Below are 19990 nucleotides of genomic sequence, written 5' to 3' on the forward strand. Positions count from 1 at the left end.
GACGCACAGGGACGGGGGCCCTACCGCAGTTGTCCTCGTCGGACTTGTCCCTGCAGTCGGGGTCGCCGTCGCAGCGCCAGCTGGAGTGCACACACTCGCCGCTGCTGCAGTGGAACTCGAGGGCCGAGCAGGGGCTGTCGTCGCGCGGGGGCGCCGCGTCCCGGGCCCCGCAGCGCTGCGGCCACTCGTCCGAGCCGTCCTTGCAGTCGGGGTCGCCGTCGCAGGCCCAGAGCTCGGGGATGCAGGCGGAGCTGTTGCACTGGAAGCTGGCGGGGCCGCACGTGGGCGCCGGGCAGCTGGCCTCGTCCGAGCCGTCCAGGCAGTCGCGGTCCGCGTCGCACACGAACTCGCGCGCGATGCACTTGCCGTCGAGGCAGCGGAACTCGTCCTGGGCGCACGTCTTGGGGGCTGCGGGGCGCGGGGAGACGACAGCGGCGTCACCGGGCAGCCTCCGGCGCCGGCCCCTCCGCAGATGGGGACACCCAGCCCAGCGGAGGCCCCACCCGGTTAGCAGACCCTGGAGAGGCGGTGCGGGTGGCGGTCACGGGTCCTGGACTGGGAACCACGGCCCCTCCCTGCCCTGCTCTTGTGCCCCCTCTGTGCCTCAGTTTCCTCATCTGTACCGTGTCTCATCATGTTGTGAGGACTGTTGAATTGACAGGTGCAGAGAACTCAGGTTGGGCCGGGCACACGCGAATCACTATTTAAGGGTCTGCTTATGATTAATATTAAAAGAACCCAAAAAGGCGCCCGCTGGTGGTGTTAGCAGTTAAGTTCACACGCTGTGGCAGCCCAGGGTTCGCAGGTTCAGATCCCAGACGGAGACCTCGTGCTGCTCATCAAGCCACACTGTGGTGGCATCCCACATGAAATAGAGGAAGATGGGCATAGATGTGAGCTCAGGGCCAGCCTTCCTCAGCAAAAAGATGAGGATTGGCAACAGATGTTAGCTCAGGGCCAATCTTCCTCACCAAAAAAAAAAAAAAAAAAAAACCCTAAAAGAAAGTGATAATTATAAGAAGTGATGGAGGCACTAACTCACCTTATTGTGATAGTCATTTCGCAATATGTACGTGTATCAAATCATCACATCCTCCACTTTAAACTTACACAAGGTTGTATGTCATTATATCTCAATAAAGGTGGAACGAGAAAAAAGAGTGGCTGGAAAAGAACACTAACCTATTTTATTCTATAACAAAGGAGTGGTTTCATCAGCCACTCATCACGCTGAGACGTGCATTTCTAACGCAAATGAAAGCAAATACGCTTGTTTCTTAAAGACTCTCTTATGGGCTTTTGTGTTTTGTGAACTTGAAGGGTTGATATGATCTTACTTATTTAAGTTTTTCCCAGTTTATTTCTTTTGGAGAGGCTTACTCCATTAAAAAAAATCTACATAGTTGAAAAAATAATAGTAATAATAAATAAAATCAAAGCGCCAAGACGGACACCCTGCTCCGAAGTGCCAGGCAATGGAAGAGCAGCTGATACCCAGCTCGGGCAGGACTCGTGGGGAACAGACTGTGACTGCCGCCCGGAACCTGGTCGGGCCCCACGGACGCGGCCAGGGCGCGCGGGCAGCCAGGCGAGGAACCACACTTACGACAGCCCTGCTCGTCCGATCCGTTCTCGCAGTCCACCTGGCCGTCACATCTCCAGAACTGAGGAATACAGCGGTTGACACGGCCGCCACAGCTGAAGTCTCCCGCCATGCAGGTGACGGACACTGTGGGAGAGACGGGAGCGGGTTGAACTCCAAGGGAAGACCCAACTGCCTTGCAGGTCCTCGCTTTGCAGAGAAGACCCCAGAGAAAGAGGGTGTCCATCCCAATTCCACTTTTCTTGGTCACAAGGAAGGGCATCTAATGGAGCTTGTTAGGGGCCGACCCCATGGCCTAGTGGTTAAGTTCGTGTGTTCCACTTTGGTGGCCCAGATTCACGGGTTTGGATCCCCGGCTTGGACCTACACCACTCCTCAGCCATGCTATGGCACCAACCCACATATAAAATTGAGGAAGACTGGCAACAGATATTAGCTCAGGGCCAGTCTTCCTCAGGGGGAAAAAAAAAAGAGCTTATTAAAAAATCAGATGTTAGGTGATATAAAGGTTTTGGAATGAGAAAGAGGTAGTGGTTGCACAGCACTGTGAATGTATTGATGATACTGAACTGGCCACTTTAAAATGCTTAATTTTAATTTTAAATGGCTCAGCAGTTAAGGGCACACGTTCTGCTTCGGTGGCCCAGGGTTCACTGGTTCGGATCCGGGGTGCGGACATGGCACGGCTTGGCAAACCATGCTGTGGTAGGTGTCCCACATATAAAGTAGAGGAAGATGGGCGTGGATGTTAGCTCAGGGCCAGTCTTTCTCAGCAAAAAGAGGAGGATTGGCAGCAGTTAGCTCAGGGCTGATCTTCCTCAAAAAAAAATAAATAAATAAAATGGTTAATTTTATATTATATGAATTTCACCGCAATTTTTTAAGAAAGAGCCATTAAAGGACAGTTCCAGTAATATGTTCTCTCCCCATCTCCCAGTTCCTGGTTGAACGCATCCATGCGCTGGCCGTTTTCCCCCTCGTCTGTCTCCCACCATCGTGGAAAAGGCTGGGGTCCTGTCACGTCCCAGGGGACTCACTGCACGTCTCCGGGGCCTCGTCGGAGCTGTCGCTGCACTCGGCGCGGCCGTCGCAGACCCACTTGTAGGAGATGCACTTCCCGTCCCGGCACTGGAACTCGCGCCTCCCGCACTCGCCCTGCGCTGGATTGGGGGGTGGGGGGGAGGGGGGGCGGAGTCAGACGCGGACCGGAAACGGAAACTCATCTCCGTCTATTTCCCGCCAACCGACAGACTCCAGGAATAGAAACCTATCCGGACCCTCCAGTTCCCTGGAAAAGAAACTCACACCGTAAATTCAATTCATGACCCAGAAGGACAGAGGAGGAGGCCAAGAATGTACTGGAAAGCGAGACGTGTCGACAACGTGTAAGACTTTGCTAGAACAGTTGCTGAGTCCAGAGTCTGGGCCCACGGGGATATGGGAACAACATGTCCGAACTTCCGTGCACACAGATAAAGAAAATTATTTAGCATGTTGCAAACCCATGTTGGAAATAGGGATGAGGGAAATTGACCCTGTAAAAGCATGAAGCTGAAGGAAAACTTGAGCTGCTCTCTCTAGTAGGTAGAGAGAGAATATAAAGAGACAAAAATTAACAGAAATTAGGGGCCGGCCGGGTGGCACAGTAATTAAGTTCGCACGTTCCACTTTGGCGGTGCCGGGTTCGCAGGTTCGGATCCCAGGTGGGGACCTAGCACTGCTTGTCAAGCCACACCATGGCAGCATCCCATATAAAATGGAGGGAGGCTGGCACAGATGGTAGCTCAGGGCCAATCTTCCTCACCAAAAAAAAAAAAAAAAAGTTATTTTTTAAAAGTCCTTGAAAGATTACATACATTAGAACACCCCAGTTCTTTAAAAGGAACAATGAAGGGGAATACAGATTTGTGGAACCTCTGGGGGTGAAAAAGACTTTAGGGCTTGAAGCCACGTGAAAGCAAGACCTTAAACTGATGAAGGAAGAGCTATGAGTCTCCAGCTCACCCCATCTTTGGCCCCAATGGAAGAACTGTGGTGTCCACCTAAGTCACTGCCAAGACTGAAGACGGCGGAGAGGCGAAGGGGGCCCACGGCCAGAGGGGAGCAGAAAGAACGGGCCTAGAAGCTTCCATTCCAAGCGTGTGAACCCACGGCCGGCGCTCCTTCCTCCCATCCCGTCTCCTCTCTGCCTGTCGATCGAAAGCTTGTCCACAAGCCAGGACATGAGAGCAGCCTGGGGCACTGGATTTCCCCAGCTGCCCCGCCCCGCAAATCCGGTGAGTTACAACACGGTCCAGGCAGCATTCTGCTGCCCCTTTCGCAATGACCCCCGAGGGAGACACATCCTGCCACTGGGCCAGATCCCTTAAACGTTTCACAACCTCAGACCCCAAGTAGTTGCAGTTCCCTCTGCCTGCAGGGCCCCCTCCCGACTCCACCCCTCTGAGGCTGACCCGCCGAAAAACCGGGTTTGGGCCCCCGACCCTGTGAGCTCCTGAAACACTCGTTTCTCACTCCTGTCACACTGTTTGGAAATCAGCTGTTTGCCCGTGTTCCTGCCAGTCTAGACTTAAACTCCGGGAGGGTGAGGAGTGTCTTTTTAATCCTTTCTGCCGACACAGCCACAGCCCAATGCCTGACAGTCGTTTTGTTCAAGAGGTGGGCGAAAATCAGGGAGGGTCCAGCACCTCGATGGGCAAAGATTCCAGGAAACGGGAGCTCTTCCACCCTCTAGCCTTTAGGAGGGTAACAGGGCAGAACCTGTCAAAATTTAAAGTGTGTGGGGCCGGCCCCGAGGCTTGGTGGTTAAGTTTGGTGGGCTCCAGTTCAGTGCCTGGAGTTCGTGGGTTCAGATCCCGGTGAGGTAACCTACACACCATCAGCCATGTTGTGGCAGCAACCCACGTAGCAAGTGAGGGGAGGAAGATTGGCACAGATGTTAGCTGAGGGCTAATCATCTTCAGCAAAAAAAAAAAAAAAAAAAAAAGGGACTAAAGTGCAAAGTCCCTGGGACCCGGAAGAAATACTAACACGTGCATCCAGCAATGTTAAGTTCAGAGAGGTCCAAAGTCTTCCTTATAACAGAGAAAAGGAGGGAACAGCTGGTGGCAAGTTAAAATATGACTGCAAATTCTGTGACACTCCCTTCAAAAGAGGAGCCTAATTCACCACCCTTGGGATGTACTCTGGACTTAGTGACTTGCTTGTAAGTGGTAGAAAAAGGCAGACGTGATGAGGTGTGGCTTCTGAGCCTGGATCTTGAAGGCACCGTGGCCCCCTCTGTGATCTCTCAGATTGGACCCTCTCTGGGGTCACTTGCTCTGGGGGAAGCTTGTGACGAGGAGCCCTGAAGAGCTCCAAGCAATGAGGACCCTCCCCCACAAGCCATTGAGTGCACCATCTTGGAATGGAGTGTTCAGCCCCTGTCAAGCCTTCGGATGATGGCAGCCCCTGCAAATATATATGTATATTTTTAAAGTTTTATTTTTCCCTTTTCTTCCAAAGCCCCCTGGTACATAGTTGTGGGTCCTTCTAGTTGTGGCATGTGGGATGTCACCTCAGCATGGCCTGATGAGAGGTGCCATGTCCGCGCCCAGGATTCGAACTGGCAAAACTCTGGGCAGCTGAAGCTGAGCGCATGAACTTGACCCCTCGGCCATGGGGCCAGGCCCCCCTGCAAACATTTTTTTCCCTGCAGTCATCGGATTCCAAATTCGCGAGAGCCTCTGCACCAGAACCGTCTAGCTGGGCTGCTTCCGAACTCCTGACCCGCGGAAACTGTGGGAGGATAAACGCGCGTTGTCTTCAGCCACTCCGTTTTGGGGTAATTTGCTATGAGCGAGAGATCATTAATACACAACCTGAGATGGTGTGTCTGTATCTAAATGTAGATATACAGCTGCGTGTGCAAAATCCATGTACAATGAGGACGCAGCTCCCCTATGGCCAGTGAAAAAGATGTCGGTTATCCTATGTTGTGACATGGAAAGCTGCCCAAATTACCTTGTTAAGGGGAGAAAAATGCGAGGGGCAGAAGAGTTTCTATAGCTGTGTGTCGCATAATGATGTTTTGGTCAACAGTAGACTGAATACACAACAGTGGTCCCTTAAGATTAGGACCAGACAGGGGCCGGCCGGGTGGCGCAGCGGTTAAGTGCGCACGTTCCGCTTTGGTGGCCGGGGTTCACTGGTTGGGATTCCGGGTGTGGACATGGCACCGCTTGGCAAGCCATGCTGTGGTGGGCGTCCACATATAAAGTAGAGGAAGATGGGCACGGATGTTAGCTCAGGGCCAGTCTTCCTCAGCAAAAAGAGGAGGATTGGCAGCAGATGTTAGTTCAGGGCTGATCTTCCTCAAAAAAAAAATAAAAAAGATTAGGACCAGACAACCCAGGTGCGTAGTAGGCTATCCCACCCAGGTTTGGGTAAGTACTCTCTCTGATGTCCCCACAACAAGGAAAGCACCTAACGATGCCATCGCCCAGCAACGCATCGATCAAATGCATGCCCATGGTTAAGCGCTGCACGACTGTCATAGTTTTCAGTGGGTCCTATTTTTCTAAGAAACAAAATCTTATCTGTGTTTCGGCCTAGGAAAGAGTGGCAAGGCGCTCCTTTCATTCCTTTCGGGGTTGTGTGGTTTTCTTCTCAGAATGCTTCGTTCTTGAAATTTTTAAAAAGTAAAGAAAAAATAACGAAGTTCTCGAATACACACGGACAGAGGGGGAAACTGACTTGGCATTTCTGGTAAAGGGGTGCAGGGAAGAAAGCCGGCCCCCTCATTCATTTCTGCTTTGATGGTTCAACCAGCACTTTCTCGGAGCTTCTCCAAGAGGCAGTGTTGTGAGGTGGTTAGACGTGCAGACCTGGGGGTAAGTGACTTTGCAGGCCATGACACTAGGACTGAGCCACTGAATTAATCCTTCTGGGCCTCAGTTCCCTCATCTGGAAGATGGGGGGGAAGGGTGGGCCCTATTCCCAGGAGACTGTTGTTGAGGATTAAAGAACAGAACAGAAAAGGAGCAGGTGACGTGTTCGTTCGATGGAATACAACTCTGCGACAGAAAGGGACAGATGGCTGATAAAAGCCACAGAGGAATCGCTGAAACACTGTGTCTGTGTGTCTGTCTGGCTTCTGTTGCTCAAGAGTCCGAACTCTGATTGCGTTTATGTGAAGTTCTAGTTCAGCAAAACTAATCCAAAAGGATCGAAGTCAGGTTAGTGGCTGCCTCTGGTGTGTGACGCTGGCGAATGAACTAGAAAAAAGCGCAAGGGAACTTTCTGGAAGGCTAGAAATATTCTATATCTTAACGGGAGGCGGTTACACAGAGAGACATTTCATAAAACTCACTAAACTGTTGTTCCCTTAAATATCTGTCCATTTTATAATATGTCAATTAGACCTCAATTTAAGAGGGACGTTCTAGTCCAATGGTCCTGCCAGAGGTCAGGAAACCAGTCAGGCGAGACTATGAGAGATATGAGGGGGGCCAAAAAGGAGGATAGAGCTGATAAAGATGGAGGAATACAGAGTGTTTAGGAAAATCGACAGAACTTGGTAACTGAGTTACGGGGAGGCCGTGCTCCGGGGGCCACAGTGGGGAGCCGAGTGACGAGGAGGATGAGGACACAGAGAGCGGGAGGACGGAAGCGAACGGGTCGGGCTTTGGAATGTGCTGTGTTCACACATCCTGATACCTGCATTGCTCAACTACCGATCCCAACAGATATCTCCCCCCCGGGGGCCTTAGCATACACCCCACGCCCCACTGACTCACAGCTGAATCATAATTGTGCCAAATGGGGGAAATGAGTCACTTCTCTTTGCTGCTGGCACACGGGGTGCGCAAAAAGCGAGTGAAATTGGAGGCCTCTCAGAAAAAAATCAGAAGGAAGTTCAGGCCGGGGGAATCTTGGAGGAGGGGCTTCTGTCATCCCTGTCACCTCCCGCCTCGCCACCACCAGGTGATCTCAAATCTATTGGTCTCATCTCTCAGCCTTTGCAAAGGATCCATCTTAAAAGCAAAATGTGCCACCGGAAATATTGATAACATCTTAAAGACCTTTGAAGAGGGGTAAAGATAAAGAACAATGACTCTTTCCTGGACACCAAGCCTTCCCCTGGCAACAGTTCGCCAAATATTTGCCAGCCACGGGTGACTGAGGGACTCACCAACAGGAAGAGGCTGCCACTACCTATTTTCATCAGAACAGGCCTGCCCACAGCTGCCAACGGCTCCAGACAATGTTTGTATGAAAACTGGGTGGATTTTACTGTTCCGGGCGCAGCCAGACAGCAGTCGGCTGAGAAGTGAGCCTTGCTAGGTGCAAGGTCACTGGGGACAGAGATCAAGACAAGTGAGCGCCGAGTGACAGCACATCAGACGGGTGTGCCCACAGCAGGCAACACCATCCTGAGCAAGGGGACAGAGCTGGTCCTGTTTCAACCCCACAGCCCAAGAAACCACACATTGTTCTCATTTCCTCCCTGTTGTGAAGCAACTTTGGGTGTTCCATGTCACTTTCATTTGAATTTCAGCAAAAGCAAACCAGAGCCCCCTCCCATATGTCCCCGTGCTGAGGACGCTTAAAACGACCTAAGCACGGCACCACCTCAAAATAAATCTCTAAACATAGCCCTTAGATCTCTCGTTACAAGTAACCTGTCAGGAACAAGGTTATCGAAACAGAAAAGGAGAATACACATTTCTGCTTTTTGGCCAGCACACAAATGAGGTGGTAAACGCTTTCGATGTTTTCTTTCCCACGCTCCCGAAGACACTGGTCGTCTGGGAAAATCAAAACTGCAGAGAGAATCTTTTCGTTGAAAACAGAAGTTTACCAGACGCGGCTGGAAATGGTGAGAGATTGATTTACCCGTGCTCTTTTCCAAACTAGGTAACATCAAGGTCACCCCGGGGGTGACCTCCACAGTAGATTGTGCTGCCAGCTGCTGTGGGGAGGGGTGGCCTGTCTCCGACACTGGTCACTGCTAGACAGACAGACAGGCAAAGTGTGGGTACTATGAACGTACTCGGTGTGGCTTGTGAAGGGCCGTCAGAGAGCCGAGCCACAAAAGCCTCTAGAAGTGGGTCTTCTCAGGGGAGGACCCCACAGATCCCAGCAGGACCAGCCTGGAAAGACAGAAGGAGGCATGTAACTCTCCTTAAAGTTTTCAGTCTCAAAAAAGCTCTCCTTTCTTTGGCCCGTGTTGCCCTGGAAGGAAAGGATGCCTTGCAATGTCCGGTGAGCCCCCTGGGGCACATTGCCGAAGCTGACGCGACTGCCAGCAGGAGGCTGTCCTGTCGCTAAGTCTGGGTGTGCCCTTGGCATAGTGGATACCCCACACACAACTCTTCGCTGCTTTTGATCTGGCAAAGGAAAGGCATGGGGTTCAGAGTCCAGCCACTTCCATTCCCTAAGGAAAGGGACATGACGCCCCTCCCCTGCTGCTCCGGGAAATGCTTTGAAGGAGCAAGCCGGAGCGGCCAGGGCTGCCACAAATACACAACTCTGGGGGGAATGACTAGCTGCCAGCTCAGGAGTCCGGGGACGCATCAGGACTCAGAGCCTCCTTGAGCACAGAAAACCCATCACGTCCTCCACCACCCAGCAAGAGAGGAAACTAAAGCAGGCCACCCATCGTGCTCCAGACGTCCCCGCCAGGATTCTCTCTTAGGGAAGGTGGCTGTGAGCGTGTGAAGTACAGGTTAATCCGCTGTCTCTTGACCCAGCCTAGCTCCCTGCGCCTCACACCCTTGGGCAGCCCAACTCTTAGAATAACCGGCTCTGTGGGCCCACCACCTCCCTTCCTCCCCTCCCAGGGGAAACGGATGTGTCACAAGGAGCGATTCCAGTTCAAAGCCACCTCCGGGCCAATGAAGAAAGCTTCCTGCCATTCTGTTGAGCAGCCAATCCCAGGCTGGGCCGGTTCCGAGCAGGAAAAGGACCATTTATCTGTTTTCCAGGGCGAGGTCAGATGCCGCGGGCGGTCACTTACAGCCCCGGGACAACTCAGGATCGCGCACCAACCAGACTCTTGCCCGAGTCTGAGTTTGAAACGCCCTAAAGTGAGAAATCGCCCTGCGGGACCCACTGAGCCTCTGAACCCACAAGACGACCCTCAGGGGTCCCTCTGCTGTCGCTGTCCCGGCCCGGCTGGAGGTCTCCGCGAAGTGCCATTCGCGTCCGACCGAGGGGCGGGAGTTTTCGGAACAGTGTTTCAGCTCAGAAGGAACCGAGGCCCCGAGGGTGGCCCGGGGACCCATCTGCGAACTTGCCCCGGGCGGGTGGAGCGAGGGTGGCCCCGAGGACACAACGGGGACCAAGGCCTTGTCACCGATCCGGGAGGAAACCGGGATGGGGGCCCAGGCGCTCGCCGGCCGCCTCATCACGCTCGCGGAGGCGGCTCCAGGGGACCGGGACGTGTCGCCGCTTTTGGTGACAGGTGCCCGAGACGACACGACGCGTCGCCTTCTTCGCCTCCCGGAGAACCAGGTGCGGGGCGAGTGTCGCGCCAGCCCCGCCCCACTCGTGCGCAAGCCCCGCCCACACCGCGCGCGCCTCCGCAGTTGCCGCCTCCCATTGGCCAAGGGGAGTGGCTCGAGGCTCGCCTGTTCCAATCGCGCCCAATAGGAGTTCGGGGGCGGGGCAGGGGCGGGGCCGGAGGCGAGGCCAGGGGCAAGGCCGGAGGCGGTGGCTCCCGGCAGAAGCGCGCGAGGTCCCGGTGGCGGATGCCCTCCGCCGGGGCCCGGGAGCCCGCGGCGCCCTCGGGAGGCACAAAGCCCGCTTGGCCGCCGCGGGGACAGCCGCCCGTGGACGCGCGCAGGGGAGCGCCCGCTGGGCCCTCCAGGCTGAGCAGCCGGGCTTCGGGTCACCCTCGCCCCTAGGATGACTCCAGGAGGGGGTCCCACCTTCCCCAGAGCTGGCTATCCCGGTACTCCGCTCTGGGGGAGACAAGGGAGACACCTGGGGGGACAGCCGCATCCCGTTTCCCCTGCCTGCCCCAGATCTCCCCCAAACACTCGCGCCCCGCTCTGCGCTCCCTCCAGCCGTTTGGGAAGGACTTCGTGCCATTTTCCCACAAGTCTCCCCAGGATGGAGTCGCTTTTCGCTCTCTCCCCCCAAAAATTGCCAAGGTGCTCCCCGAGTTCAGGAGGCTCATCCCAAACTTGCGCGGGCGCCTGGAGCCAGCCTTACCTGCAGCCCCCGCCGCGACGAGGAGCAGGGCCATGGCCCAGCGCAGCCGCCAGTCCGCGAGCCTCATGCTCCCAGCCTCCGCCAGTAACGCCCCGGCCCGGGTCCCTGTCTGCTGTGTCGGCGGTGGAAACCCGGGCTTCGCGCGGCCCAGCAGCGACTGCACGCGGGGGCCCCGTCATTTGCAGCATTTCAATGTGAGGTTTCTCGCAGGGGGAGGAGTTTGCGGTGGGGTGATTTTCAAATATCTTCGCCTCACTGCGGGAGGAGGAGTTTCGAGAGGAGGAGTTAGGAACGGCCGATGTGACATGGGCCCCTTAACCCCTGAAACCCTGACTCAGATTCCAGCCGCTCCCGGGCAGGCTGCCTCATTTGTCGTTTTGTACCCCAGGAGAATAGGAGTCGTCCCAAACTGGAGCTGCGTCTCCTGAAAGCGCTCCCTTAAATTTTTTTTTCCTTTCTAGGAATTGTGGATAGATTTTCACGGAGTTTAGTCGTATATAATTTGTAGATGGTTCTTCCAAATCACCGTATAAACAGTCATCAACGAGGCATTTAAAAAAAATCCTCAAAAGTCCAGCCCCAAATGGATTTTGTTTTGTGCGAGCCAGCGCTTGAAGGAGGAGCAAAAACGTTTCTAAAGTCAGTTGACCCGATACCTGGAGCCTGATGTAAATACTGATTTCTCCTTTTACGAGAGGGAGTGAAACAGACAGAAAGGCTGTGTCCTCGCCCCAGAGCAAAATTAAAACAAAACAGGGGGCTGTCCGAGTTGGTCCTGATGCTGATGCTCAGGGCCGACGGAGAGCAGCTTTGGGGGACCAGGGAGAGCCATGTGGAATTCGTGAGGTCGCCTGCCAGAAGCCCCTGCCCAGAAGGCACGTGTGCGGATCTTGGCTGAACCCCACAAAAAGTCTGGCCGTCTCGGAGGGGTCCCCCAGGAATGAGCAGAGTCTCTGGGGTCTTACAAACTGAGCTGGGCCAGCGGGGTACTAACCTCTCAGCGGGCCGATGGGGAAGCCCATGAGAGAAGGCAGAAAAGAGGCAGAAAGGGGACAATTGAACCCATAGAAAAAAAACTGGTGATTAATCCCGAGGAAGAAATTTATGAGCACACTTTGGCCCTGAAGAGCCTCAGGCGTGGAATCAGACAGACCTGGGGCGAGCGGATTAGCTTTCAAAGAAGATAATGCCTGTTCCCCTTACTTGGCAGCTTCAGTGTCAGGGTCAAAGGAAATATCAGCCACCGCCTGGGGAAATTGACGAGGATGGGCAAATTCTGGGAGTTGCGACATTTACAAAAGTGTCAGCACCGCCTTCCGCTCCTTCTACCTTGTGCTACATTTTTTTGTGTCTGTAAGAGTTCTGGGTTTGATCGCCCTTCGGAAAAATTACAAGACCGGACAAGCTCAGTGTCTGTTGTGAGTCCAACATTCTGGCCCCAACAGGCCTGGAAAGGATTAACAGAAACGTTTTCCTCCGGGAAGGAACTTAGCATAAATAAGATGTCTACACAGCTAGCTCGACAGAGATGTAAGGGCAGACCTGGAACAGGGCCACAAAAACTCTGCAAGGAACATTCCTCGGGTGCCAAGGCCTGCACAGGGTCTCTGGGGCAGCTGTCCTCAGTTGTCCCTTTGACCTGCCTGCGGAAATCTCCAGGTCCCTTCTGTTCCTGCCATGTGTGGACACGGTGACATGTTGCCCTGAGGACGGGGTCACGCTGTTTCTCCACTTCTACTCCTTGGAGCCTCCGTTTCTTCTTCTGTAACCAGCTCATAGGGCTGTTGCGAGGATTAAGCAAATTGATATACACACAGGCATGCCTCGGGGATGTCGTGGGTTCGGTTCCAGCCCACGGCGATAGGACAGATACTGCAATAAAGCGAGTCACTCGAATTTCGTGGTTTCCCAGTGCGTATAAAAGTTACCTTTACACTCTCCTGTAGTCTATTAAGACTACAACAATATTATGTCTAGAGAAATAATGTGCATCCCTTAATTAAGAAATATTTTATTGCTCAAAAATGCTACCCACCCCTGGAGCCTTCAATGAGTGGTAATCTGGTTGCTGGGGGAGGGTCTTGTGAAAAATGCATTATCTGTGAAGCACAATAAAGCGAGTGCAGCCTGTATATAGTGATTAGAACCAAGCCTGGCACATGGTACACACCATATATGGGTTCGCCTTTTTTTTGGCTGTGTCTGTGTTGCAGCTGCATCTTTTCTTTTTTTCTTCTCTCAGGGAAGACCTTTTGCCTCGGAGGCACTGAAAAATAATCCTTTCATTTGAAAGTTCCTGAGCTGGCAAAGTCACCTGAGACAACCCAGGGTGAGCGTCCTCCTCGTTCTAATGGACGGCCCACCGTTTTGGCTCATTAATTCACCAGGAGGCTCAGAGCCCAAAGGAGTCCAGCCTTTGGGCAGAGGTGAGTCATGGCAGCTGCGATCTGGCCTGTGGCCCAGCAGGCACAGAGAGAGGGTGAATAACTGCGGGAACCTTGGAGCCTTCCGGTAGGTTCGATTAGGGACCCGCCTTGACCTCGCTGCCTTCGATCATCTCCATAAAAACACCCATAAGCCACACGAGGGCAGAGATCATGGTTGCATCTGCAGTGCCTACCTGTGGTAAAGGTTAAATAAATAAATAGAAAGAAAAGAGATTGTTGGGGTGATTGCAACAAGAGCAGAGATGCACTCTCTCTGAATTCCACTTTCGTTGGGATTTTGATAGTTTGGAACTCAAATTTTCTGTTTTTTTGGTGAGGAAGATTTGCCCTGAGCTAATATCTGTGCCAATCCTCCTCTATTTTGTATGTGGGATGCCGCCACAGCATGGCTTGATGAGCAGTGTGTAGGTCTGCACCCGGGATCCGAACTGGTGAACTCCGCGCGCCGAAGCAGAGCGCGCAAACTTAACCACCACGCCACTGGGCCAGCTCCTAGAACCCAAACTTTCTCCTGGGCTGCTAGTCCTTCTTTTGAAACAGAACACCAGACTGGAAAGCAAACCCGTATTGAGGACACGGAGAGAGCCCTGTCAGTGGTGGGGGGAGGGTCAGAATTGACCGAGATGCCACTGTGTCCTCGAGAGCTCCAGGAGAGAGAACAGGGCAAGATGTGTCCTAAGCAATGGGCCCATGCTGTGCCTGAGGATGCCGAGGCCGCTTCCAGTAGGAGAAGTAGAAGGCCACTAGAGAAAAAGGCTGTTTTCACTTAGTTTGAATACTTGAAACATTCCCACAGTTCAAAAGTTAAAAGCCTTTTTCCCAAGATCAGGAACAACACAAGGATGCCCACTTTCATCCCTTCCATCAACATGGTATTGGCAGTTGTAGACAGCGTAATTAGGCAGGAAAAAGAAATCAAGGGTATGCAAGTTGGAAAAGAAGAAGTACGAAAGAAGTTTCATATGTAGAAAACCCTACAGAGCCCACATACACAAAAAACTGTTGGAATGAATAAATGAATTCAGCAACATTGCAGGATATGAAATCAACACACTGGGCTGGCCTGGTGGCGCAGCGGTTAAGTTTGCACGTTCCGCTTCGGTGGCCCAGGGTTTGGAACCCAGGTGCGGACATGGCACTGCTTGGCACGCCATGCTGTGGCAGGCATCCCACGTATAAAGTAGAGGAAGATGGGCACAGATGTTAGCTCAGGGCCAGTCTTCCTCAGCAAAAAGAGGAGAATTGGCAGCAGATGTTAGCTCAGGGCTAATCTTCCTCAAAAAAAAAAAATCAACACACTAAGACAAGTTGCATTTCATACCCTATCAAAGAATAATCCAAAAAGGAAATTAGGCAAACAATTCCATTTACAAAAGCACCAAAAAGAATAAAATACTTAGGAATAAATTTAACCAAGAAGGTGAAAGACTTATACACTGAAAACTAAAAAATGTCCTGAAAGAAATGAAAGAAGACGCAAATAAATGGAAAGACAGCCCACGTTCATGGCTTAAGACTGTTCAGATGTCAATAGTACCCAAGGCAATCTTCAGAGTCAATGCAATCCCCATCAAAATCCTAAAGATGTTTTTGGCCGAAATAGAAAAATCCACCCTCAAATTTATATGGAATCTCAAAAGACTCCAAATAGCCAAAAGGATCTTTTGACACAGGTGCCGAGGCCATACGGTGGGGACTGGACAGTCTTTCCAACAAACGGTGCTGGGAAACGGTGATCTAAGTGCAGAAGAATGAAGGTGGACCCTACCTCACACCGTATACAAGAAGGAACTCAAACTCGATCAAAGACTTGAAGAGCTTTTGAAAGTTTCATAAACTCGTAGAAGAAAACATATGGGTAAAGCTTGATGCCACCGGATTTGGCAATGATCTCTTAGTATAAAAGTATAGGCAATAAAAGAAAAAAGAGATTAACTTGGGCTTCATCAAAATTAAAAACTATAGTGCATCAAAGGTCACTATCAACAGTGTGAAAAGGCAACACATGGGATGGGACGAAATATTTGCACATCCTGTATCTGATAAGGGATTAATATCCTGAATATATAAAGAACCTCTGTGACTCAACAACAAAAAGACAAACAGCCCGATTAAAAAATAGCAAAAGACGTAAATACACATTTCTCCACAGAAGATAGAAAAAATGGCCAATAAGGGCATGACAAGATGTTCAACATCACTAATCATTAGGGAACTGTAAATCAAAAGGACAACAAGACGCCACTTCATACTCGTCAGGATGGCCATTATTTGAAAAAAAAAAAAAAAACGGAAACAGAAAATAATGCGTGTTGGTGAGGATGCCGTGAAATCGGAATCCTTGTGGATTTCTGGGGGGATGCAAAATGGCGCAACCACTTTGGAAGACCGCTGGGCAGTTTCTTAGAAAACTAAACATACTCTTACCACGTGATCCAGAAACCTCACTCTTTGGTATTTACCAAAATGAGTTGAAAACTTATGTCCGTACAAAAACCTGCCCACGAATTCCTGTTGCCAAAAATGCGGACTCCCAGCAGTGAATGGATAAACAAACTATGATCCATCCAGACAATGGAATGTAAGTCAGTGTAAAAAGAGATGAGGCGCCACCCAGTGGCGCAGTGGCTGAGTTAGCGCTCTCTGCTTTGGCAGCCAGGGTCTCTGGGATTCAGACCCCAGGCGCGGACCTACTCACCGCTCATCAAGCCATGCTGTGGCGGCGACCCACATAGAAAAGAGACGAAGCTGGGCACAGATGTTAGCTGAGCGACAATCTTCCTCAAGCAAAATAAATAAATAAATAAATAAAATAAAAATAAAAAGAGATGAGCTCTGAACCCATGAAAAGACACGGAGGAAATTTAAATGCGTGTTACTAAGTCAAAGCAGCCTGTCTGGAAAGGCTCCATACTGTGTGATCCCCACTTGACGACATCCCGGAAACGGCAAAACTGTGGAGACCGCAAAGAGATGAGCGGCTGCGGGGGGCTGGGGAGGAGGGAGGAACAGGTGGGGCAGAGAGGATTGTTCGGGCAGTGATATTGTGATGGTGGACGTGTGTCATTCTACATTTCTCCAGACTCATAGGATGTATGACACCAAGAGGGAACCGGAATGTCACCTGTGGACTCTGGGTGCTAGTGACGCGTCAGTGTCGGTTCATCGATGGTAAAAAGTGCCCCGTCCATAGTGGGGGAGGCTGCGCGTGCGCTGGGCAGGGCCCTGTGGGCGACCTCCGCATTTGCCATTCAGTTTTGCTGTGACACTAAAACTGCTCTAAAAATAGCGGGAGATGCTGAGGAAGAGATGGGGGGAAGCTGGCTGAGGGTGGGGCGCGCGTGGAAGGGGGGGTCGACATAAAATCGGGACAGACGCCTGAGGCCTCCGCGCCCTTCGAAGGGAGGAAAGTATTTGGGGGCCGCAGAGACCGGGTGTGGCAGGATCCAAGTGGTAAACTGCGCAGATGACTCACTCTGAGGCCTCGGGAAGGGGACCGGAGAGTGGCAGTGGCACAGGAGTGAAGTGCAAGGCAGGGAGCTCGAGAGCTTGGGAGAGGTGACATCTCTCAGGTTATACTTTATATTTAGCTCACCGGCTGCTTATTAATCGACATGAATACCGACATAAAAAGTTTGGTCACTAATGGTCCCCACCTTGTCGTGGGTCATGAAATACATCCATGCGAAGTGCATCACTTACAGCCTGCTCCCAGTTGAAGGGTTTCCTGAAGGGTCTGGAAATATCTGGAATGATCTGGAAGACCCCGGAAAGCTTTGGAGGTGTGGGAAGTCTGGCCAGAAGCGGGAAGGGTCGGCTCTCTGTCCCGCTGGCATCACTTCTGTGACCTTGGACACCTCACTTGTCCTTTCTGGTTCTTACTTCCTCATATTTCTTCTTCATTCAACAAACTTTCCCTGAGTGTCTGCCATGTCTCCGGAACATTTTAGGTGCTGAGGACGCCGCAGAAACAAAGATCCCACCCCTGCTGGAGGCGATGTTGTCGTGGGGGAGACAGACAGGGAACAAATCAACCAGATGGTTTCCAGGCATCAAATTCGTGAGACCCTGCAAAGGCGCGGCTCATGTGGGAGATGCCGATTTTTATGATTTTTTATTGAGATTCAGCACACAGACCAGGAAGCACAGACACTTAGGTGTTCGCCTCCAGAGACTTGTTTCATGTTGTCACCTCTGTGTAGCCACCACCTGGAGCAAGATAAAGAATGTCAACAGTGTCCCGGACGCCACTGGGCTGACCTTAGAGTGTGGAAAGGAAGGGGCTTCCCTGGGGATGCGGACATTTCAGGTGAGACCTGGACAGCCAAGACGTGGCTGAGGGAAGGGCACCGTGACAGAGGGAAGAGCAACAGCGAGGTACCTGAGTGGGACTGAGGTTGGAACGTTCCAGCAGGAGGCGGCTGTGGCTGCAGGGGAGTGAGAGGGGCAGGCGAGGGCAGGGAGGGGACGGGGGCAGGTCGTGCAGGGCCTGGTGGGTGGCAGGAGCGACTTTGGCTTTTACTCCAAGTGAGGTGGGAGCCATGGAGAGTTCTGAGCAGAGCAGGGAGGGGGCCTGACTCGGGTGCTCACGGGCGCCCTCTGGCTGCTGTGGGGGGAACAGCCTGAAGGGGTCCAGGACACGAGCTGGGAAACCCGGGAGGAGGAGGTGACTGCTCTGGTCCAGGTGGGACCAGGGTGGGGCCCTGGAGGTGAGGAGGAACTGCCAGACTCGGTTTACCTTTTGGCTGGGCAGCCATGCGAGTCCCAAAGGCCAGGATCAGGTTCTCATTTACCAACAACCTGTCCTTGGTTTGCAAAGCTCTGGGCTGCGGGGCCTCCCAGGCACGACCCCCGGGGGCAGAGCTGGGCTCGCAGCTCCCCGAGTGGCAGGAACAGACTGTACGTCCCTGAATTTTCGCAACTGCTGAGGGACCAAAGTTGAGAGACCGATGCGGGCAGAAGCGAAGGTGGCGGGAGGTCTCGACTCCCGTCAAGACTGCAGGTCAGCCATCGGGGTACGAGGAGTCCCCCCGAGGGGAAAGCTGAGCCCCGCATTCCAATCTGAGGAGGCGAGCGGGAAGCGATGCCTTCGTTCTGCGTCCTCCTGGGATGTTGTCTTACAAGGCTGTGTCCCATTTATGGGACCCACTGCTTGTGGGATGAAGAACACAGTGAAATAAACGAGGCACAGAAAGGGTGTGATTCCACCCACAGGAGGTCCCCAGAGGAGGCACAACCACAGACACGGGAAGGAGGATGGAGGGGCCAGGGGCTGGGGGAGGGGGAGTTGGTGTTTCATGGGGACAGAGCTTCAGTTTGGGAAGATGAGAAAGTTCTGGAGACGGATGGTGGGGATGGCTGCACAGCACTGTGAATGAGCTTCAATAGCCAAGACGTGGGACAACCCAAGTGCCCATAGACCGATGATTGGATAAAGAAGATGTGGTGTATATATACCGTGGAATACTACTCAGCCAGGAAAAAGGCAAAATTGCCCCATTTGCAGCAACATGGATGGACCTGGAGGGAATTATGTTAAGTGAAATAAGCCAGACAGAGAAAGACACACACCCGCATGATTTCACTCATATGTGGAAGATACACTCAAGGACAAAGAGAACAGATTAGTGGTTACCAGAGGGGAAGGGGGTGGGGGGTTATGTGAAAGGGGTAAAGGGGCACATATATATGGTGACAGGTCACCACTAGACTATGGGTGGTGAACACGACGCAGTCTGTACAGAAACGATAGGTAATAATGCACACCGAAACTTACACAGTGATATACGCCAATATGACCTCAATAAAGTTTAAAAAAATGGAAGGGACAACAAAAACAACGAAAGAAAAACCATGTGACTGTGCTTAATGCCACTGAACTGTGCACCTAAAATGGATGAGACAGTTCAATTTTATGGTTGTATTTTGCTTGGATTAAAAATAAAAAAAGAGGGACCAGCGGGTGGCGCAGCGGTTAAGTGAGCACGTTCCGCTTCGCGGTGCGGGGTTCGCCAGTTCAGATCTTGCGTGCATGGCAGCGCTTGGCAGGCCACGCTGTGGTAGGCGTCCCACATATAAAGTGGAGGAAGATGGGCATGCTGTTAGCTCAGGGACAGTCTTCCTCAGCAAAAAGAGGAGGATTGGCAGATGTTAGCTCAGGGCTGATCTTCCTCAAAAATAAATAAATAAAAAAAGTACAAAGAAAAAAATGAAGAGGAAGAAGGGAAGGAGGGAGAGAGGGAGAAAGGATGGAAGGAAAAGAAAGGAAGGAAGAAGGAAAGAAAAAAAAAGAAAGAAAAGAGAGGGAAAAAACCCTCCTCCGAAAGCTGGAGCTCCCCCCCCCCCCCCCCCCCCCCGCGCAGGCGGCCTGGGCTCGCAGCGCCGCCTGGCGGCCAAGTGGTCAGTGTCGCTCGGTGGCGCTCAGTGTCGGTCAGCGTCGGTCAGCCTGGTGCGCTCACCCCTCCTTTCCAGGAACCCAGGGCTCCAGGGTGGGGACCCCCGTCGGAAACCCCCCGGGCCCGCCCGCCTCCTGCGCCCCCGCTCTGCCCGGAACTGGGCTCCCCCTCGGCCGGAGGGGCTGGAACTCAGGGTCCTGGGTGGGGGGACCAGACGTGACACCCGTGTCCCAGGTGCAGGTTCCCTGGCCACCGCCAGTGGCGTGCACCCGGAGGGCCCTGCTTTTCTTCCCACAAAACGCAACAGCGACCCTCTTCTCCTTCGGATGCTGCGAGTCAGCATCTTC

At 52.6% G+C, this 19990-nt stretch overlaps 1 protein-coding gene and 1 long non-coding RNA gene across 3 annotated transcripts in view; one reads left to right on the top strand and one right to left on the bottom strand.

The window, feature by feature from the left end:
* LDLR (low density lipoprotein receptor) overlaps positions 1-11060 on the bottom strand; it is a 29678-nt gene extending 18618 nt beyond the window's left edge. The window contains exons 1-4 of one of the 2 annotated variants that reach the window (XM_070625519.1): positions 10802-11060; positions 2641-2763; positions 1607-1729; positions 25-408 (exon numbers count right to left, since the gene is read on the bottom strand). In XM_070625519.1, the coding sequence (XP_070481620.1) occupies positions 25-408; positions 1607-1729; positions 2641-2763; positions 10802-10868 (697 nt within the window). In that variant the 5' untranslated portion in view covers positions 10869-11060. Of the gene's footprint in view, positions 1-24; positions 409-1606; positions 1730-2640; positions 2892-10801 lie in introns of both variants that reach the window. The other variant, XM_070625520.1, reaches the window with a different exon arrangement.
* LOC103564901 (uncharacterized) lies at positions 8271-14592 on the top strand. The gene is made up of 2 exons (XR_548178.2): positions 8271-8462; positions 13044-14592. It is a non-coding gene; the product is annotated as an uncharacterized lncRNA (long non-coding RNA).
* The last annotated feature ends 5398 nt before the right edge of the window (positions 14593-19990 follow it).

The sequence above is a fragment of the Equus przewalskii genome, chromosome 6 (genome assembly GCF_037783145.1).
Source record: "Equus przewalskii isolate Varuska chromosome 6, EquPr2, whole genome shotgun sequence".
Taxonomy (NCBI): domain Eukaryota; kingdom Metazoa; phylum Chordata; class Mammalia; order Perissodactyla; family Equidae; genus Equus; species Equus przewalskii.